At 41.8% G+C, this 23,150-nt stretch overlaps 1 protein-coding gene across 2 annotated transcripts in view; it reads right to left on the minus strand.

The window, feature by feature from the left end:
* The window catches only part of SGPP1 (sphingosine-1-phosphate phosphatase 1), a 43,112-nt gene that overhangs the window by 5,430 nt on the left and 14,532 nt on the right, over nt 1–23,150 (minus strand). The window contains exon 2 of one of the 2 annotated variants that reach the window (XM_053602575.1): nt 6,417–6,506. The exons of the other annotated variant lie outside the window; for it this stretch is intronic. Within the exon in view, the coding sequence (XP_053458550.1) occupies nt 6,417–6,506 (90 nt within the window). The remainder of the gene's footprint in view (nt 1–6,416; nt 6,507–23,150) is intronic. 2 annotated transcript variants of the gene reach the window in all.

The raw sequence follows: 23,150 nt of genomic DNA on the forward strand, positions 1-23,150 counted from the left end.
GCCCAGTTTTTCTATTTTTAGTATAGATGGGATCTCATTCTTGCTCAGGCTGTTCTTGAACTTCTGAGCTCAGGTGATCCACTAGCCTCTACCTCCCAGAGGGCTGGGATTACTTTCCAGCAAGCTATGATGCCACCGGCACTCTACCAAGGGTAGAGTCTGTCTCAAAAACAAAAAACAGGCTGGGCTAGGTGGCTCATGCCTGTAATCCCTGCACTCTGGGAGAACCAGGCGGTGGATTACCTGAGCTCACAGGTTCGAGACCAGCCTGAGGAAGAGCAAGACCGCGTCTCTAAAAATAGCTGGGCATTGTGGTGAGCATCAGCGACTTGGGAGGCTGAGGCAAGTGGATCACTTGAGCCCAAGAGTTTGAGGTTGCTGAGAGCTATGATGCCGTGGCATTCTACCAAAGATACAAAGTGAGATCTGTTTTAAAAAAAAAAAAACGAATACTTTCATTTGGGCAGCGCCTGTGGCTCAGTGAGTAGGGCGCCGGCCCCATATACCGAAGGTGGCGGGTTCAAACCCAGCCCCGGCCAAACTGCAACAAAAAAATAGCCGGGTGTTGTGGCAGGCGCCTGTAGTCCCAGCTGCTCGGGAGGCTGAGGCAAGAGAATCACATAAGCCCAAGAGCTGGAGGTTGCTGTGAGCCGTGTGATACCACAGCACTCTACCGAGGGCAATAAAGTGAGACTCTGTCTCTACAAAAAAAAGAAAAAAACAAAAAACAAACAAACAAAAAAAAGATTCACTTATCCTATGTATTTACTTTCACAATTGTGTAATATTTTCCTGTGTGATTATATAATTTACTCATTTTCCCAGTGATGGTCATTTAGATTGTTTTCAGGTTTTGGATTAGTTAATTGCTTATAGTTGAACTTGAATGCTTAGTTGTTATTCTTTTTTTTTTGGAGACAAGAGTCTCACTATGTTGCCCTCAGTAGAGTGCTATTACATCATAGCTCACAGCAATCTCAAACTCTTGGGCTTAAGCGATTCTCTTGCCTCAGCCTCCCAAGTAGCTGGGACTACAGTTGCCTACCACAAGTCCTGGCTATCTTTTTGTGGCAGTTGTCATTGTTTAGCTGGCCCGGGCTGGGTTCGAGCCCACTAGCCTGGGTGTATGTGGCTAGTGCTATAACCACAGTGCTAGGAGCGCCAAGCCAATTTTCAAAGATAATTCTAGATGATTCTTATAGGACCAACCTGAGCCAGAGTGAGACCTCATCTCTCTTTTATTTTTTTTGCAGTTTTGGCTGGGGCCAGGCTTGAACCTGCCACCCCCAGCATATGGGACTGGCTCCCTAATCCTTGAGCCACAGGCGCTGCCTGAGACCTCATCTCTAAAAATAGCCAGGTGTTGTGGTAGGCACCTGTAGTCTCAGCTACTTGAGGGGCAAAGGCAAGCGAATCCCTTGACCCCAAGCGTTTGAGGTTGCTGTGCGCTATGATGCCACAGCCTTCTCTAACAAAGGTGACAAAGTGAGACTGTCTCAAAAAAAAATTAAATGTTTATAGAAATTTACATTCCATCAGCTGTTGGATGTAAAGTGGCAGTTCATTGATACTTAATTTGAAATTTCTTGATTACAAAATTAAGTATCTTTTCATGAGTTCATGAGCTATGCAATGTATATTTGTATCTTGTGAGCAATTGTTCTTTTGAATTTTTTTCTTTTTCTTTTCTTTTCTTTGGAAACAGACTGTCACTCTGTTGTCCAAGCACAAATGCCATGGCATCAATTTAGCTCACAGCAACCTCAAACTACAGGGTTCAAGTGATCCTCCTACCTCAGCCTCCTGAGTAACTGGGACTACAGGCACCCATCATAACGCCTGGCTACTTTTTCTAGTTTTAGTAGAAACGAGGGTTTCACTTTTACTTGGGATCTCTCAAACTCCAGAGCTAACGGGTCCTCCTGCCTCAGCCTCCCAGAGTTCTAAGATTATAGGCATAAGATACCATGCCAGGCCTGAATTTTCTTTTTCTTCATTTGGATTCCCCCCCCTAATTTACAGGACTTACTTATATATTCCACATACAAATCTTTTATCAATGTGTACTATAAACATTTTTCCCCAAGTTTGCGGCTTATCTTTTAACTTTCTTTATGACATTAAGTTCTAAATTTTTTTTCTAGGCATCTGGTTAGAGTTAAGTTCTAAAAATTTTTTTGTGAGGCAGTGTCTCACTATTTCACCCTTGGTAGAGTGCCACGGTGTCACAGCTTACAGCAACCTCCAATTCTGGGGCTTAAGTGATTTCTTGCCTCAGCCTCCCAAGTAGCTGGGACTACAGATGCCCACCACAACATCCTGCTATTTTTTTTGTTGTTGCAGTTGTCATTGTTGTTTAGCTGGCCTGGGCCAGGTTTGAACCCGCCAGCCTGAGTGTATGTGGCCAGTCGCCTACCCACTGAGTTACGGGCACCACCAAGTTCTAAATTTTAATAGTGATTTTGTGATTCTAATGTGCATCCGTGGTTCAAAACTACCACATTCACATTATTATATTACATAATACATATGTAGACAGTTACTACTCAAGGATAAAGACTATCTTATTTATACATATATTTCTAGCATATGGCGCATTCATAAGCAGGAAATAAATATTTGGCTACTCAAATTAAGATAAAGTAATTCTTTACCTTTATCACATTGACTATATAATCCTGCTAGACAAGAATTCTCTAAGAGAAAGAGATGATACCTAATTTCTTGATCCTGGCCTTAAGGGATTTTCAGGAATAGTACCTTCCCTCTCTCTTTTTTTTTTTTTTTTTTGAGACAGAGTCTCACTCTGTGCCCTGGGTAGAGTGCTGTGGCCTCCTGATGCACAGCAACTTTAAACGCTTGGGCTCCAGCGAGCCCTTTGCCTCAGTCTCCCGAGTAGCTGGGACTACAGGTGCCCACCACAAAGCCTGGATAGTTTTTTTATTTATAGTAGAGAACATCTCTCTTGCTCAGGCTGGTCTTGAACTCCTGAGTTCAAGTGATCTACCTGCCTCAGCCTCCCAGAGTGGTAGGATTACATGTGTGAGCCACCATGACTGGCCAGTAACTATCATGTTTGAACAGAATATTCAGGGTCACATTTATGGCAGAAGATATCAAATAACCATACATTCAATAAAGATTTGTTATTAGTAAGCCTGGAATTTTTTCCTTGTCATTTATCCTGATCAGAAAACAGACCTAGAGAGGCTAGTGATTTGCTTAAGATCGGAATTCAGATCTCCTGTCTCCTGGTGGGTTTTTGTTTTTGCTATATGCAGGTGCCCTAGTTTTAACTTTAATATGCCAGTGATGCCAAGAGGGCATCTGACCACAAAATGCATTGTTGTCATGTATTGCCTTTGACTACAAAAGCATTATTAAAAATGGCTTTTGAACTTTCTATATTCTTTAATTAAAAAACAAATTTAACACATGCTTACTGTAGAAAAACTAAAAAATACAGATAAACAATGACAAGCAATTTTACCCAGCAATAACCACTGTTAAAACGTTGGTGTTCACTGTTACATACTTTGCTTGATAACATGTTTGGTTTGTTGGTTTAATTTGATTTTTATTTATTGTTATAAAAATGAGTTTGAGAGGTATATACTTTATCTCAAAATACCCTTCTAAAATACTTTCTACACATACATATAAATATTTATACTTATATACATAAATATTTAGCGCAATTTTGGTACATATAATTACAACATCCAAATTTTACTAATATGGAAACAAAATAATTTGACAAGTTCTCAACTTAGTAACTTAAAATGGCTTATTTATTTAATTATTATTATTATTTTTTGCAGTTTTTGGCGGGGGCTGGGTTTGAACCCACCACCTCTAGTATATGGGGCTGGCGCCCTACTCCTTTGAGCCACAGGCGCCACCCTATTTATTTATTTTTTGGGGGGCGGAGACAGAGTCTCACTATGTCACCTTTGGTAGAGTGCCATGGTGTCACAGCTCACAACAACCTCAAACTCTTGGGCTTCAGCAATTCTTTTGCCTCAGCCTCCCAAGTAGCCGGGACTACAGGCATCCGCCAGAACACCTGGCTAGTTTTGGTTGCAGTTGTCATTGTTGTTTAGCTGGCCTGGGCTGGGTTTGAATCCGCCAGCTTTGGTGTATGTGGCTGGAGCTGTAATCACTGTGCTACAGGCACTGAGCCTGGCTTATTAGTTATTTTAAGAAACTAAATTTTGAGAGCTGGGATTGATAATAAATGAAGAAAATGGGTAATCTTTTTTATTTATTTGGAGATAAAAAAACCAACTTAGGAAATTAGACAGATGTTAAAAATAAGCTAACCTGTTGCTCTTTGTATTGATACAATCACAGTAAAGCCTTTGGCAAATACTGAATGAAATAGTCATTAAGAATTATAGGCCAGGTGTGGTGGCTCACTCCTGTAATCCCAGCGCTCTGGGAGGCTGAGGCAGGTGGATTGCCTGAGCTCACAGGTTTGAGACCAGCCAGAGCAAGAGCAAGACCCTGTCTCTTAAGGAAAAAGAAAAATAGCTGGGCATTGTGGTGGGCACTTGTAGTCCCAGCTACTCGCTTCAGCTCAAGAGTTTGAGGCTGCTGCAAGCTATGATGCCATGGCACTCTACCAAGGACAACATAATGAGACTGTCTCAAAAAAAAAAAAAAAAAAAAAAAAAGAAAAAAAAATATATATATACACACACACAGAGATGTATATATATGATACTTATTCTGATCATAAAATGAGCAAAGATTAGTCTGAAAGGACTATATGAAAATCCGTAATTTGTATTAAATATAGATGATTATAAAGCTAAACATAAATGATTTATTTATTAAAATCACGTTTGGAAATTTACTAATGAAGGGGCAAGTATTGGAGGCAAGACATTTAAGGAAGAGAAATCAATATTTTCACAGCTGTGAAATAAGATAATGAGATAGTATGCGTAGAAAATTCTGAAAATGTTAATTTGTTGTTAAGGACATGAAATAATGGACATAACCTATTAGAAATTTTAGGATTCCATAAATTAGTTCGTATTTCTCTACCCTTTTTTCTGATCCTTTACTGACTTGATAATACATAATACATCCATAGATGCATTCAGAGATACCACCTCAGAAGCTGAGGATAAAATACCGTTACTCTTCTCAAGGGACTTACATGTCATCTAGTGAGGGTAGGAGACAAGGAAAAAGCAACTGTAATTTAGCATACGCGGGAGAAGGGTTGCCTCATCAGTCCTGAGAAAGGAAAGATGGGGAGGTAATGAGGCTTTCAAGGGCTAAGAACATGTATGTATAGTGAGTCTCTTTTTTATTTTGCAGTTTTTGGCCGGGGCTGGGTTTGAACCCGCCATCTCCGGCATACGGGGCTGGCACCCTACTCCGTTGAGCCACAGGTGCCGCCCGTATAGTGAGTCTTGAAGAACAAATCAGATGGTGAAGGCAAAGACAGGAAGAAGGGCATTCCAGACAGAGGTTATAGTGTCTTTAAAGTTTATGGAGGTAAGAAACACCCTTTGCAGTTTGGTAAGCATAAGTAATTCAGTATGGCATCATATTTGTGTTTTGGAAAGTCTACTAAACAGGAGATTGAATACTGAATGAGGCAGTGTCAAACCAGATGCAGGGCTACTACATAAGAAGCTATTCCAATAATCTGGTCAAGATAAGAAGCAATGTAGAAGCTTGGCGTCTGTAGCTCAGCAGCCAGGGCGGCAGCCACATACACCGAGGCTGGCAGGTTCAAGCCGGGCCAGCGCCTGCCAAACAATGACAACTACAACAAAAAAAAATAGTTGGACGTTGTGGTGGGCACCTGTAGTCCCAGCTACTTGGGAGGCTGAGGCAAGAGAATCTCTTGAGCCCAAGAGTTTGAGGTTGCTGTGAGCTGTGATGCTACGGCACTCTACCGAGGGCAAAATAGTGAGACTCTGTCTCAAAAAAAAAAAAAAAAAAAAAAAAAAAAAAAAAAAAGAAGCAATATAGAGTTTAACATGTCAATAACAATGCCATCAAAATAGTTTAAATTCACGTAGTGACAAGTCATTAGGTCTTCAATGATACTTAAGAGCTTTCCTTGGTTTCTGCACTCACATTGCTGGTTTTGACTCAATGACAGGAGAGGAATAGTAGAGATTGTAAAGGAAAATAAAGCTGAGACTGGAAGGAGGAAGAAGTGTTACCCTGAGTATATGATGCTGGTGATTGTGGCTGCTGGCAACTGTCTCTGTGAAAACATGATTATTACATTAACACTTCATAAAGTATCATGTTGATATTTTTGCCAAACGAAGACTTACAGTAACTTTTTCTCATTTAGGTGGCACATAAACTTGTAGATGATTGAAAATTACAAATTCGCCTATGTCGTAAACAATAAAGAATTAAGAACACAATGTTTTCCTTACCAGAATGGAGTGCATTCCCATGTAAATTCTACTTAGGCAAACTAGAGAACACCAGCAGGGAATAAGAATCAGTCCATATAAAAGAGGATACTAAAGGGGGGAAAAATAAAATCAGTTAAACAAATAAGATATCAATGAGCAAATAAAAACTAAATCACTCTACTATAAACTCTGTGAAAACAAGAACTATGCATTTTTATTCCCCATTATATTCCCAGCCCCTAACTCTGAGCATGGCACACAGCAGACATTCAAGAAATACTTTTGTACAAATAAACGAACGAAATCTCATGTCCCTATGCTCTTTATTGGGGGAATAGGCTGTCTCTGCATCTGTAGTGAAGGTTACTGGCGCTACAGAGGGAAGACGGGTGAGAGACCTACGAGACCTACAAGAGCCTCAGGAACCACACCTGGGTCTGGCCCTGTAACTGCTCTGACCTCTCTGGGGAGGAGGTTAGTTAACTCCCTCTTGCTTCTATCAGTGATGCCATTTGCAATTTGTGTTGACGTTCCCCCTCCTGTATTCAACATTCAACACCTTGTACTTAGCTCTCCACTTTGATCCCATCTGCATCTCCCTCCTTAGAGGAGGAGGTGGCTTTAAATGCTTTGAGATTGCAGGGAAGCAGGTAAGGAAAGAAGGGTGTGGTCGTATGTCTGATGGGAGGGAGGGCACATTTGGGACAGTTTGTGCCTGATGACTTCAAGTTTCTCAATGAAACTGAAGCCAAAGCGGTTGGAGAAGTGGGGTTGAAAGAAGGGAGTTAGGCACTTAAGTAAGATGATAAAAATAGTAGTAAATATTTAGTACACAGGTTTTTTTTTTTTTTTTTTTTTTTTTTGTAGAGACAGAGTCTCACTTTATGGCCCTCGGCAGAGTGCCGTGGCCTCACACAGCTCACAGCAACCTCCAACTCCTGGGCTTAAGCGATTCTCCTGCCTCAGCCTCCCGAGTAGCTGGGACTACAGGCGCCCGCCACAACGCCCGGCTATTTTTTGGTTGCAGTTTGGCCGGGGCCGGGTTTGAACCCGCCACCCTCGGTATATGGGGCCGGCGCCCTACCGACTGAGCCACAGGCGCCGCCCATAGTACACAGGTTTTTGTGTTTTTTTTTTTTAAGAGACAGAGTTCACTACTCTGTTGCCCAGGCTGGGATCAGTGGCTCTCACAGGTGTGATAATAGCACACTGCAGCCTTGAACTCCTGGGCTCAAGCCACCTCCTGCCTCAGCTTCCTGAGTGGCTGGGCCTACAGGCAGAGTCTGTTTTGATTTGACTTCTTAAACTTTATTTATTTATTTATTTTTTTTTTTTTGTAGAGACAGAGTCTCACTTTATCGCCCTTGGTAGAGTGTCATGGCATCACAGCTCACAACAACCTACAGCTCTTAGGCTTAGGCGATTCTCTTGCCTTAGCCTTGGGGCCAGGTTTGAACCTGCCACCCTTGGTATATGGGGCCAGCACCCTACTCACTGAGCCACAGGCGCTGCCCACTTAAACTTTATTTTTATTTATTTTTTTTGTTGTTGTTGCAATTTGGCTGGCGCCCTACCCACTGAGCCGCAGGCACCGCCCAACTTCTTTAAACTTTAAATACCCTTGATAGTCACGGCTTCACACTCTTGGGTCCTCTTTCACCATTTATTTTTTTTCTCTTGTTTCTCACATAAGAGCATATCTTTCTCTTCTTGTTCTTATACATTACTATAGAGAAGGATTCTGTCTGTAGTAGTTATTGACAGTCATACCCTTTCTGACTTGTAAACCCAGGCATGCGGAAGACCTACCCACTTCCCTGGGTCTAAGAGCCACGTATCCAGCTCCAACACATGTCCACCTTGGGGTCTCTGTGGAGCTAAACCCACTATACCTCAATTAAGCATATCAGCTTATTGCCCAAACTTGCTTCTCCTCTCATATTCTCTATTTCATTTGGAAGCATCATAAACCACGAAGTCCAAATAAGAAGCATGGATTATCCTTGAGTCTTTCCTTATCCCTTATATTCAACCAATAACCAAGTCTAATTTTTATCTGCTAAATAGTCCTTGACCTGTCATCTCTTCCCCCTCCCTATTTATGCTGCTCTTGCTTACACCCTCATAGTTTCTGTTCTAGGTTCTACCTCCTTTTTTTTTTTTTTTTTTCTTAAGGCAGTCTCAAACTGTCACCCTGGGTAGAGTGCCATGGCATTACAGCTCACAGCAACCTCAAACTCTTGGGCTCAAGCGATTTTCTTGCCTTAGCCTCCCAAGTAGCTGGGATGACAGGTGCCTGCCACAAAGCCTGGCTATTTTTTGGTTGTAGTTGTCATTATTGTTTGGTAGGCCTGGGCTGGATTTGAACCTGCCAGCTCCGGTGTATGTGGCTAGTGCCCTCGCCTCTGGGCTACAGGCACTGAGCCAGCTCTACCTATTTCTCCACCCACTTTTCTTTTCTTTATTATTTTTTTAGAGACAGAGTCTCACTTTATCACCCTTGGTAGAGTGTTGTGGCGTCACAGCTCACAGCAACCTCCAACTCCTGGGCTTGGGCGATTCTTTTACCTTAGCCTCCTGAGTAGCTGGAACCACAGGCTCCTGCCACAACGCCTGGCTATTTTTTTTTTTTTTTTTTGAGACAAGGTCTCTCTCTGGCTCAGACTGGTTTCGAAACTGTGAGCTCAGACAATCCACCGACCTCGGCCACCCAAGTGCTAGGATTACAGGCGTGAACCACCACACCTGGCTCTCTAGCCCCTTTTCCACAAGCATGAGGAACTTGGCTCAATGGGGCAGATAGACATGTAACCATATCACGAGGTAAGTGGTGTGATAGGATTATACTAAGCCTTCAGAAGGAGATAGGGAATAAGCGTTTAACTTCACTTAGGGATGCTAACAAGGCTTCCTAGATAAAGTAGGATTTAAGTACCTTGAAATATGAGTATGATTTCATCAGAGAAAAGGAGTAAGGACAGGGCAAAGAAGATGGGGAATGTTACAAAGAACAGCAATAGCATGAACAAAGGCTTGTGTGCAAGAAATTATAAGTACTCACATGAATTAATACACACCCACACAAGAGAAACATGCAATTCAATTCAAGTGGGGGGAGGGGAGGAAAGGGAAGTGGTGTGCTCCTATCTAATGGGCACAACGTCAGGGTATATGGCGCACATCCTAGATGCAGGACACAAGTAAACAGGGACTTTACCTAACAAATGCAAATACTGTAACCTAATAGTCTGTACTCTTGTATTAATCTGAAATGGTAAGGATTAAATTTTCTGGAAGAAATACTACATAGTAAGCACAAAAACATGCAAATTATATAACATCTAAGCATATATAAGTTATATGATAAAATCTGATTAGTATGGAGAAAATAAAGAGAATGGTGTCGAAAAACAGTAATGCTCATGAATATCTGCTGTGCTGCTCCTACATTTTCAGGTTGGCTTGCAGTAAGATCAGGGTCATGTGGCTAGTTTTGGCCAATGAGCTGGGGGAGAAGGTCACTTCTACCACTTCCGATTATTCCTTGAACTCTCTCTTTCCTGATGTATGTGAGCCTGAGAAACCACGTGTTGAGATGCATCACAAGACAGGCAAACTTTCATCAGCCTGTGTCCCTGAGGTTCTCATAGCAACAGAGCTGTTTGCTACCTTGCAATGGACAGCTACATGACATAAATGAGATACAAGCTTTGTTGTGTTAAGTCACTGAGAGTTGAGGGTTAGGTTATTATCAGAGCATAACCAAGCCCATCTTAATTAAAACAGAAACAGAAAGCGGGGTCAGGAGTTTCAAAGTGTAAGTGAGCAGGTCACAGTATTACCCAGAAGACCGTCTGTGCAGGGCTGAGGGCGAGGGTGGGGGTGGGTATCAGCCAGGAAGACGTCTGAGGGAGGAGTGCACCTCCAGCAGGGAACTCAGCCAGAGCAAAATCTCTAATGGCTTAGAGACAAGCTGGAGAGGTCAGGGAGGGAATGGGGAAGAAATCTGACTTCTATTGTGAATTAAATGGGGATCCAGTGCAGGGTTCTGAATAGAGCAGTGCATGACAGCTGCTAGTGGGAGGTTAAATTATAAGGGAGCCAGGGTGAGCACAGGGAGACCACTGGGAAGCTGCTGGTGAGAGATGACAGTGGCTTCTGTCTATGGCAGAAACCCAAGCCTTCTCAATTTTACTGTAGTCCAGGTGGGCAACACATTGAGACCCTTGGCTCTAAAAATAAATAAATAAATAAATAAATAACAAATAATATATAAGTAAGGGTCAGGCACAGTGGCTCACGCTTGGACTCCCAGCACTCTGGGAGGCCAAGGTGGATGTACTGCTTGAGTTCAGGAGTTCAAGACCAGCCTGAGCAAGAGTGAGACCCTGTCTGTAATAAAAAACAGAAAAATGAAAATAAGAGAATTGCTTGAACCCAGGAGTTTGAGGTTGTTGTGAGGTATGATGCCATGGGACTCTACCGAGGACAACAAAGTGAGACTCTGTCTCAGGGGAAAAAAATAAAAATAAAAAGAATATATATATATATATATGTGTGTGTGTGTGCGTATATATAAATTGTTCTGTTAATTTTTTTTTTTTTTCTTGGCAGTTTTTGGCCAGAGCTGGGTTTGAACCTACCACCTCTGGCATATGGGGTCAGCGCCCTACTCCTTTGAGCCATAGGCGCTGCCCCTATTTTGTTAATTTTTAAAGGCTGCTAATAGCCAGAAAGAGAGCCAAAGAAGTAAAAAACCAACAAAATCCAACAAAAAATCCTCTGAAGCCTTCCTCTTTTTTGTTTAGACCCCATAAAGAAGTAAAAACATACAGAATTACTGATGGGAGTTCATACACAATAGATTGAAGAAAAAAATCATTTATAGAATCTCAGAAGCAAACAGATTTATGTGGAATTATCCTTCGCCAAGAAATGACAGAATTCACTACAAATATATAAAATATATATAAACCACTCTTGCAATGAAAAAAAATATATATATAAACCACTCTTTTTAGTCATTGTTAGTTCTCCCTTTTTTTGTCTTTCTTCATGACTCCTTGGCGTGTCCCAAGACTTTTTTCTTCTTCTTTTTTTCTACAGTAGCCATTTATTTATTTTTATTTATTTATTTATTTTTTCCATATTTTATAAAAAAAAAATATATATATATATATTTTTTATTGTTGGGGATTCATTGAGGGTACAATAAGCCAGGTTACACTGATTGCAATTGTTAGGTAAAGTCCCTCTTGCAATCTTATTTATTTTTTTGAGACAGAGTCTCACTTTGTTGCCCTTGGTAGAGTGCCGTGGCATCACAGTTCACAGCAACCTCAAACTCTTGGGCTTATGTGATTCTTGCCTCAGCGTCCCAAGTAGCTGTAACTACAGGAGCCCGCTACAATGCTTGGCTATTTTTAGAGACGGGGTCTCTCTCTTGCTCAGGCTGGTCTTGAACTCGTGAGCTCAGGTGATCCACCCACTTCGCTCTCCCAAAGTGCTGGAAATATAGGCGTGAGCCACTGTGTCCAGCCTAACCTTTTATTTTTAATACATATTATGCCATGAATTCATAGGGAAATGGTTCCAGCAGCTTGGGGGGGGGGTACTTTTCCATTGAATGTGACAAAGCTTGCTATGCCATATACCTATATGCCATGAATTCACGGGGAATAGGTCCCAGCACCTTATGCTCCTGTTCCACTGGTTCTCTTGGTTCTCCTGTGTGCGATGCTGTACACTTGTTAGGCCATGAATTCATGGCAAATAGGTTCCAGGAGCTCAGGCTCCTTTCTTTTGGTCTTCACAAAGGTATTTCTCCGGGTGGAGCAGCCTGGCGCTTCAGTTGAACCCAGGTATCTTTCTCTTTGGTCTCCTTTTTCTGATCATTTCCCTTACCCATTTTAGGAAGCTATCTCGGCTCTTGTGGCTCTTAAAGTGCTTAATATGCTCTATACGAACATCAATCCTCTTGGCAAGAATCTTGCCCTTAACCTGTTTGTTTATAACAATGCCAAAAGCATGCTGGGTAACAAGGTAGACTCTTCTGGTTTTGCATGGTAACATCTGTGTGGCATGCCTTTCCCTTCATGTCTCCAATATCTCCTTTCTTACAGATTCACATGTATGTGGCTAAAGGACAACTCCATGTTTTCTAAAAGGCCTAGAGAACACGTACCGGGAGTCTCTCCTCTCTCCCTTTGTGTCTGTCATTTTGGTGAATTACTGGAATATGGCATCTCTGGCCCAAAGGCCCAGGGCTTATTTCTAAGGATATTTCATTTCTCAATCTACATTCACTCCCTGATGAACTCAACCAGTCTAAGCGATGTATATATAATCTGTATGCTCATGAATAAATCTGTCTCTAGTCTGGACCTCTCTTCTGAATCCCAGACTTGTGTGTTAACTGTCCACTGGACACACCCAGCTCATGGTTTAATAGGCAGCTCAAACTCCGTGTGCTCAAAACTGCACCCCTGACTTCTCTCCATAGCCCCATCCCACGAACTCTCCCAGCAGTCTTCTCCTTCCCAACAAATCGCTCCTCTAGTATTCCAGTCCTCAGGCCAAACATCTTGTTGCTATTCTTGGCTTGCTTTCTCACATCCACCATCTAATCCATTAACAACATGAGGTATATCTTCAAAATACAAAATATGCTAATCCCCATGGCAACTACCAAAATGGAAGTATCTTAAAAGCATACACAAAAGAAAAAAAGGGGCATCTAATAGTATGCTACAAATAAACCAATAAACACAAAATAAGATAATGGGTTTTGCTTGTTTGTTTTTTAGAGACCGGGATTTTGCTCTGTGGCCAGGGCAAGGCCAAGGCCACATAGCACAGTGACGCAATCACATCTCACTATAACCTTGAACTCCTGGGCCCAAGCCTCAGCTGGGACTATGGTTATGCACCACCACACCCAGCTAAATTTTTCATTTTCATTTTATTTATTTAGTTTTGAGACTAGGTCTCAAACTGTCACCCTGTGTAGAGTGCTGTGGTGTCACAGCTCACAGCAACCTCACACTCTTGGGCTTACATTATTCTCTTGCTTCAGCCTTCCAAGTAGCTGGGAGTACAGGTGACTAAAGGCTATTTTTGTTGTTGTTGCAGTTGTCACTGTTGTTGTAGCTGGCCCAAGCTGGGTTCGCAGCTGCCAGCTTTGGTGTATGTGGCTGGTGCCCTACGCACTGAACTATGGGCACCACCCTTTCATTTTCTTTTTTTCCCTTGAGACAGAGTCTTAAGCTGTCACCCTGGGTAGAGTGCGGTAGCATCATAGCTCACAGCAACCTCCAACTCTTGGGCTCAAGTGATCTTTTGTCTCAGTTCTTCTATTTTCAGTAGAGATGGGGTCTTGCTGTTTGCTCAGGCTGGTCTTGAACTCATAAGATCAAGCTATCCACCTGCCTTGGCCTCGCAGAGTGCTAGGATCACAGGTATGAGCCACCATGCCTGGCCCATTGAAAATTTTTTTTAGAAACAGGGTCCACTATGTTGCCCAGGCTAGTCTCAAATTCCTGGACTCTAGTAATCCTCCCGCCTCAGCCTCTCGAGTCACTGAAATTACAGGACTAAGCCAGTGTGCCTTGCTCCAGTAATGGAAAAATTGAGGAACAAAAGAAGTATAAAATACACAGCAAATAGCAAAATGGCATAGGTCATTCCTTATGAATGATTACTCTAAACAATTTTTTTTTTTTTTTCTGAGCCAGCATCTCACTCTGTTGCCCAGGCTAGAATGCTGTGGCTTCAGCCTATGTTACAGTAACCTCAAATTCCTGGGTTCAATCAATCCTCCTGCCTCAGCCTCCCACCACAACACCTGGGTAGTTTTTCTATTTTTAGTAAAGATGGAGTCTCGCTCTTCCTCTGGATGGTCTCAAACTCCTGAGCTCAATAGCTCGTCCCACCTTGGCCTCCCAGAGTGCTAGGATTACAGGCCTGAGTCGCCACACCAGGCCTAAACAAATGTTTAAAACTCTACCCAGGGCGACAGCTTGAGGCTCTGCCTGTGGCTCAAGGAGTAGGGCGCCAGTCCCATATGCCGGAGGTGGCGGGTTCAAACCCAGCCCGGCCAAAAAAAACACAAAAAATAAAATTAAAAAAAAAAAAAAGCAACAACTAATATTTTCTTCGAGGCACATCATACCATCTTACTTATTTTTTTGAGATAGAGCCTCATGTTGTCGCCCTGGGTAGAGTGCCACGCATCACAGCTCACAGCAACCTCCAATTCCTGGGCTTAAGTGATTCTCTTGCCTCAGCCTCCCAAGTAACTGGGACTACAGGCGCCCGCCACAAAGCCCGGCTATTTTTTGGTTGTTGTTGTCATTGTTGTTTGGTGGGCCCGGGCTGGATTTGAACCCTCTAGTTCTGGTGTATGTGGCTGGCGCCTTAGCCACGTGAGCTACAGTGGCTTGAGCTTACATCTTATAAGTAAGAACACTAGATAGTACGTCAGCACTGAGCTTCAGGGACATTTTAAACAGCGAAGTCACAAAGAAAAAGCACAAAAATGCAAAAAAAAAAAAGGGGGGGGGCACTAAACAGACTGTTTAAAGGATTGTTACAGTATGATAGCTAAAACAAGAAGGCAAATAAATCATTGCCCTGTTCACCCTCAGCCTGCCAGGCAATTCACATTTTCACCACCTTGTACTGCCCAGGAATGACTACAAAAATGTACCAAGCACTTACTTTGGAGTTACAAATAAATTTTAGCAGGTAGGTAAGTATGGAATACTGGAATATGGAATCCATGAATAATAAAGATTGACTACATGTAGAAATGTAACTACTCTTAAATAACCAACGAGTCAAAGAAAAAAATCATAAGGGAAATTAGAAAATATTTAGAGACAAATAAAAACAAAAACACAATATACCAAAAATTATAGAATATAGTATAAGTGGCACTAGGAGAAAAAAAATCATAGCAGCAGAGGCCTACTTTAAAAGGAAGAAATGTCTCGAAATGCTAACACCTCTACACCCTAAGGAAATAGAGAAAGAGGAGCAAACTAAATCCAAAGCTAGCAGCACCAGGGAAACGATGATTACAGTGGAGAACAGTGCAACAGGGGAGAGAAAAACAATGACGAGAAGCAAGAAAACCAAAAGTTGTTTCTTTGAAAAGATCAACTACATTGATGAACCTTTAGCCTGACTGACAAAATAAGAGAGAAGCTACAAGTAATGAAAATCAGATCTGAAAGTGAGATTACTATTGATCTCACAGACCTAAAAAGTCAAATCAGAGAACACTGAACAACTGTATGCCAACAACCTATCTGCATCTGATACAGGTTTAGTTTCACTTTTGAACCCTTAAATTACAAAGAATTAACTCAGCAACAGAACTCGCCACAAAAAATATAAATTATTTTGTTTTGGTTTGATTTTTAGAGACAGGGTCTCACTCTGCTGTCTAGGCTGGAGTGATCACAGCTTACTGAAGCCTCTAGCTCCTGGGCTTAAGTAATTCTACTGCCTCAACCTCCTGAGGAGTTGGGACTGCACAGGAGCACCACCAGGCCCAGCTAGTTTTTTCTATTTTTAGTAGAGATGGTATCTCTCTCTGTTGCCTAGGCTGGTCTCCAACTCCTGGCCTGAGCAATCCTCCTGAGTTGGCCTCCTAAAGTGCTAGGAGCCACTGTACCTGCCCTCAAAATGTATTTTCTATAACAAAGCACAATAAGGGAAGCACTATTTATTATCATCCTGCTTCATGTGATGTTACGTTAACAAAACAAGATCCACATTCCAATTCCCATTTCAGGGAAGGGATCTGTGAGGAAAGAAAGAAAGACTGCATGTTATAGCCTGTAACACAGCAGAGATGCAGGCAGGCCACAGCTTTCCAGATAACGAAGATGAACAAAAAATTCTTGACACTCTCTCCAGAAATCAGAGGAGAAACAAAAGAAACTTATTAAATACAGGCTTCCAAGCAGTTCCCAATTTGTTAATAATTCTCCTTTACCTACTAAAGTCTGGCTTTTTTTTTTGCTTGTTTTTTGCCTAGGTCTCTTGGGTAATCTAGATGATTCTGCTACAAGGCTCCAGAAAACTTGTACAGTGTCTAGTATGGACTCTGTGAACATTTTTTTTTTGGTTGCAGTTTGGCAGGGACCGGGTTTGAACCCGCCACCCTCGGTATATGGGGCCGGCGCCTTACCGACTGAGCCACAGGTGCCGCCCAAAAAAGCTCATTGTCTTTATTTATTTATTTATTTATTTTGTGGTTTTTGGCCGGGGCTGGGTTTGAACCCTCTACCTCTGGCATATGGGACCGGTGCCCTACTCCTTGAGCCACAGGCGCCGCCCTTCTGTGAACATTTTTTTTTAATCCCTATTCAAACCCCCAGCATTGGAAGCAAATCCAGTCTGGTAGGACAGCACTCAGCACTGGGAAAGTGGAGTGGAGGGCAGCTCATTAAGGAGGAGATTTTGAGAACACGAAAGGCGTAATAACGGCAAACTCAAATTCTGCCTTTTCCACATCAGTAAATTAATTCTTTTTTTTTTTGGCCGGGGCTGGGTTTGAACCCGCCACCTCCGGTATATGGGACTGGCTCCCTACTCCTTGAGCCACAGGCGCTGCCCAGTAAATTAATTCTTAAGAGCCTTGGTTTCTATGATTTAAAAGTGACAATCTTTTTACCTACAGCACTTTAACTGGCCTCCTACATGTTAGGAAGTGCCTGTGGTGGGCGCCTGTAGTCCCAGTTACTCAGGAGGCTGAGAAACGAGAATCGCTTATGCCCTAGTGCTTGAGGTTATTGTGAGCTATGACGCCAGGGCACTGTACTGAAGGTGACAAAGTGAGACTCTGTCTCAAAAAAGAAAAAAAACCTCATATCACACCTAATCTTTTCATTGCACCTCCTTGACTACAGGAAAATTATCTAAATTTTTCCTTCAGTTATTCTACCAAATGGTTTTATTGCTCTTGATATGCTTTCCTTAACTATTTATCATACACAATGAGGGTTATTTCATACACGGTGGCACTTTCCATTCACAGTCATTGACGTTAGAAAATAAGTCAATAGGGCAAGACATGATTGCAAGAGGGACTTTACCTAACAAATGCAACCAGTGTAACCTGGCTTATTGTACTCTCAATGAATCTCCAACAAAAAAAAAAAAAAAAAAAAAAAAAGAAAGAAAAGAAAGTCAATAAAATGACTTACAATTAAAGCAGTTACAAAAAATGTCAACAGAATTTAACATTTTCACAATAACAAATATGGAACAAAGGCAGGTATAGGATAGAACTATTTTGAATTCTAGGAATGGTTGGCACATACGTAAACAGTAGATGGCAACAATGACATGTTGCCAGTAGAATGAAAATTTGTACAACTTTCTGAAAGCGTTTTGTCAATATATAAAAGAACTTGTTCATATACACCAACCCAGCAATCCTTCTAAAATTCCATATTAAGGACAAAGAAATGTGGGTAAGAATTCATATTTTTTCATGTTTACACCATGCAATAACGAATAAATCAGTATTTACCAATTATATGCAATAGTTTAATAATACGGGTTTGGAGAGCTGCATTGCCTGCACGATCACCATTTAATACCTGTGTTTACTAGAATTCTAAAAATGTGGATAACAGAAACCAACTTAAATTATTTTAAGACAAAAAGGAGATGTATAAAAAGGATGTAGAACATCTCAGAAACGTCACATGGAACGAGGCTAAGCTTAAAGAAGAAATTGCAACTTTTTTTTTTTTTTTTTTGTCGAGGCAGAGTTCTACCCTATACCCTGAGCAGAGTGCAATGGTGTCGTAGGTCACGGCAACCTCTGACTCAGGCTGTAGGCATCCTGCTGCCTCATCCTCCGAAGCTGCTAGGATTACAGGTGCTCGCTGTGGCGCCCAGCTGGGTTTTTCCATTTTTTTTCATGAGTTGGGGTCTCACTCTCGCTCAGACAAGCCTCAAACTCCTGAGCTCAAGCAATCCTCCCTCCTCAGCCTCCCACAGTGCTGGGATTACAGGTGAGAGCCACTGCGCCCAGCTAGAAATTTCAACAATTTTTTTTTTTTTAAGAGACAGAGTGTCACTGGGTAGAATGCCATGCCTCGCAGCTCACAGCAACCTCCAACTAGGGCGCCAGCCCCATATACTGAGGGTGGCAGGTTCAAACCCGGCCCCGGCCAAACTGCAACAAAAAATAGCCAGGTGTTGTGATGGGCGCCTGTGGTCTAGGCTACTCCGTAGGCTGAGGCAAGAGAATCGCCTAAGCCCAAGAGCTGGAGGTTGCTGTGAGCTGTGATGCTACGGCACTCTACTGACGGCAACAAAGTTTGACTCTGACCCCCACTCCCCCCAAAAAAATGTTTTCTAGGAATTTTTTTTTTTTTTTTTTTGAGACAGAGTCTCACTCTGTCACCCTGGGTAGAGTACAGTAGCATAATAGCTCACAGCAATCTCAGACTCTTGGGCTCAAGTGATACCTCAGCCTCCCCAGTAGCTGTGACTAGCCACAATGCCCAGCTAATTTTTCTATTTTTAGTAGAGACAGGGTCTCAGTCTTGCTCAGGCTTGTCAGGAATTCCTGAGCTCAGGCAACTGTGTATCTCAGCCTCCCAGAGTGCTAGGATTATAGGTATGAACCACCATGCCCGCCCTAGGCATTTTTATTAATGGGAAAATTTATGACATAATATATTAATCAGGATTCTCCAGAGAAACAGAACCAATAGTATGTGTGTATATACATATAGGGAGAAAAATCTATTATATTTTAAGGAATTGGCTCATGCAATTACAGAGCCCAACAAGACCAAAATCTGCAGGGCAGGCCAGCAGGCTGAAAACCCAGGGATGACGCTGCAGCTCAAGTCTGAAGTCAGGCTGCTGGTGAGATTCCCTCCACACTGGAGAAGTTCAGTCTTTCTTTTCCTGAGCACCTTCAGTGAATTAGATAAAGCCTACGCACATTATGGAAGGTCATCTGCTTTACTCAAAGTCTACTGTTTTAAATGTTAATCTCACCTAAAAACTACCTTCTCATTACATACCATCTAGCAGTTAGGATTAAAACAATAAATTTAAAATACCATCACAGAAACATCTAGAATTGTGTTTGACTTAAAATCTCAATACTGTGGCCTGGCCAAGTTGACACATAAAATTAATCATCACACATAATATTATATTAAAATTTTAAAAAGATTAAAGTCCATATGTAATAGTCCCCAATTTTTTTTTTTTTTTTGAGACAGAGTCTTATTATGTCACCCGCGGTAGAGTGCTGTGACATCACAGCTCACAGCAACCTCAATCAAACTCTTGGGCTTAAGTGATTCTCTTGCCTCAGCCTCCCAAGTAGTTGGGACTACAGGCGCCCGCCACAACACCTGGCTATTTTTTTGTTGTAGTTCCCATTGTTGTTTAGCAGGCCCAGGCCAGGTTTGAACCCAGCAGCCCCGGTGTATGTGGCTGACGCTCTAGCCACTGAGCTACGGGTTCCAGGCCTGTCCCAATTATTTTTGAAATGTAAGGAAATACGAAAAAAAGTTAACACTAGCTATGTCCTATCATTTTTATCATCTTTTCCAAGCCTTCTACAAGTTTCAGTGCTCATCTCACTTGTCTACTCAGCAGACTTTAATAATCTTAACTATGTGTCTTTTCTGGAAATACCCTCTTTTCTACTTCCTCTTCTAGTTTCCCTGCATTGTATAATCTTTTTATGATGCTGCCCAATCTATCTACATCCCTCTCTTCTTTGGGATTTCAACATTCAAGATTAGGGCATTTGGGATTGAGTCTTTGGGATTATGTCCCAAACCTCTCCAGCTCTGCTGTTGGAGCACGAACGCAGCCACAAAGACAAACAAATGGATATGGCTGTGTTTCCACATGCTTTATGTATAGTGCTAAAATTTTGAATTTCATATAGAGATCCTGTGTCACAAAATATTCTTCTTTTGACTTTTTCCAACAATTTAAAAACTGTTCACACCTCATAGGTCATATAAAAGCAAGCAGCAGGCCCTTACATGCAGACCCCTAACCCAGGTTCCCATCATTTCTCCCTTTCGTGAGTGGGGATCTGCAGCCTTAAGGGAACCTGTGGCCTTCTGCCTGGTCTGAAAGTGGGGCCTTTTGACTGAATCCAAATTTTATGTAACAAATCTTTTTATGAAAAGGGAGATAGAAAAAAAGACAAAAATAAAAAAAGAAATAAAAAAAATAAACAAAAAAAAAGACAAAAATAAAAAAGAAATAAAAAAAAAAAGAAAAGGGAGATAGCAAAGAAATATGAAGCTTTTCTTGCCTCCTTTGGTACTTAGGCCATAGGTTCCCCACCCATAGAAGAATATTCTTAAAACACCAATCTGTTCTCTCTGAGGAAACAAACATATTTGTTTTATTGACACTGATATGTGTAAGATCTATCATATTTACTTATTGTAACTGACAGAATTATATTTGTTGGACAGAATGCCATTAGCTTGATTAAAGCTTTTTAGTCAACAAGAGAAAAAAATGTGAAATTATAACAGAAGAAATGTCTGTCATTCTCAGCTGACATGATTTTGTCTATATATAACATATGAGAATCTATATACAGATTATTAAATTAGTAGAGTTCAACAAGGTTAATGTTATAAGATCCATGTACAAAAATCACTTGCTTTTCTTTTCTTTCTTTCTTTTTTTTTTTTTTTTTGAGATAATCTCTCAAGCTATCACCCCAAGTAGAGTGCCACACATCACAGCTCACAGCAACCTCCAACTCCTGGGCTTAAGCGATTCTCTTGCTTCAGCCTCCCAAGTAGCTGGGACTACAGGCGCCCGCCACAACGCCCGGCTATTTTTTGGTTGTAGTTGTTATTGCTGTTTGGCAGGCACAGGCTGGATTTGCCAGCTCTGGTGTATGTGGCTGGCACCTTAGTTGCTTGAGCTACGGGTGCTGAGCCTATCAACTGCTTTTCTATATTCTAGTCATAAACTGTTACAACATTTGAATTTTAACAAGACATCATTTACAAAAGTAACAAAAATATAAAGTAACTAGAAATAAATCTAACATAATATATGTTTGACTTAAATGGAAAAAACTATAAAGCTTCATTGAAAGACAGTTGAGAAAACCTAAAAAAGTAGATTTACTGGCTTGGCACCTGTAGCACAGTGGTTACAGGGCCAGCCACATACACCAAGGCTGGTGGGTTCGAACCCGGCCCAGGCCACCTAAACAAATTATAACTGCAACAAAAAATAGCCAGGCGTTGTGGCAGGTGCCTATAGTCCCAGCTACTTGGGAGGCTGAGGCAAGAGAATCGCTTAAGCCCAAGAGTTTGAGGTTGCTGTGAGCTGTGACGCCACGGGCACTCTACCGAGGGGGACATAGTTAGATTCTATTTCAAAATAGAAAGTAGATTTACCATATTCATCGATAAGAAGATTTAGTATTATAAGGCTATCAATTCTCTTCAAATAAATTTATAAGTTTGTTGCAATTTCAATGAAGCCCAGGCAATTAAAGACCTGCTTTTAATATGTATATTGAAAGCAAAGAGCCAAAATTACCCAGACTAACTTCTAAGAACATGATATGGGGGCGGCACCTGTGGCTCAAGGAGTAGGCCGCTGGTCCCATATGCCGGAGGTGGCAGGTTCAAAACCTAGCCCCGGCCAAAAACCACAAAAAAAAAAAAAAAAAAAAAAAAAAGAACATGGTATGGAACTTGCATGATCAGATACCAGGACTTACTTCAAAGCAATGAAGACAATGACATTGATCAGGAGCTACTCAAACACACCAGTGAAGTTGAATAGAAAACCCAGCATCAGACATATATGTATACATAGTATATATGAACTTGAAATTTAACAGAAGTGCCATTACAGATCAGGATAAACTATTCAAAAATGACATGAGGTCAATTAATTATCTACACAAATTATATCAGATTCATAATTCACAACATATACAAAACCAACTGAAGGTGGATTAAGACTTAAACATACCAGGTGAGTGAACTGCTTGAGCTCAGGAGTTTGAGAAAAGCCTGAGCAAGAGCAAGACCCTGTTTTTAAAAAAAAGCTGGGCACTGGCTCAGCGCCTGTAGCTCAGAGGCTAGGGCACTAGCCACATACACTGGAGTTGGAGGGTTCGAATCCAGCCTGGACTTGAACAACAATGACAATTACAACCAAAAAATAGCTGGGCATTGTGGTGGGCACTTATCATACCAGCTACTTGGAAAGCTGAGGCAAGAGAATCGCTTACGCCCAAGAGTTTGAGGTTGCTGTGATCTGTGATGCAACCGCACTCTACCGAGAGTGACAGCTTGAGACTCTGTCTCAAAAGAAACAAACAAAAAAAAAGCTGGGCAATATGCTGGGCACCTTTAGTCTGAGCTACTTGGGAGGCTGAGGCAAGAGGATCACTTGAGCCCAAGAGTTTGAGGTTGCTGGGAGTAACCCAGGATAACAAAGTGAGACTCCGTCCCCCCAAAAAACAAACCAACTGGGTGGTGCCTGTGGCTCAGTGGGTAGGGCGCTGGCCCCAAATACCGAGGGTGGCAGGTTCAAACCTGGCCCTGGCCAAACTGCAACAAAAATAGCCAGGCGTTGTGGTGAACGCCTGTAGTCCCAGTTACTCAGGAGGCTGAGGCAAGAGAATTGCCTGAGCCCAGGAGTTGGAAGTTGCTCTGAGCTGTGATGCCACAGCACTCTACTGAGGGTGATAAAGTG

The sequence above is a fragment of the Nycticebus coucang genome, chromosome 9 (assembly GCF_027406575.1).
Source record: "Nycticebus coucang isolate mNycCou1 chromosome 9, mNycCou1.pri, whole genome shotgun sequence".
Taxonomy (NCBI): Eukaryota; Metazoa; Chordata; class Mammalia; order Primates; family Lorisidae; genus Nycticebus; species Nycticebus coucang.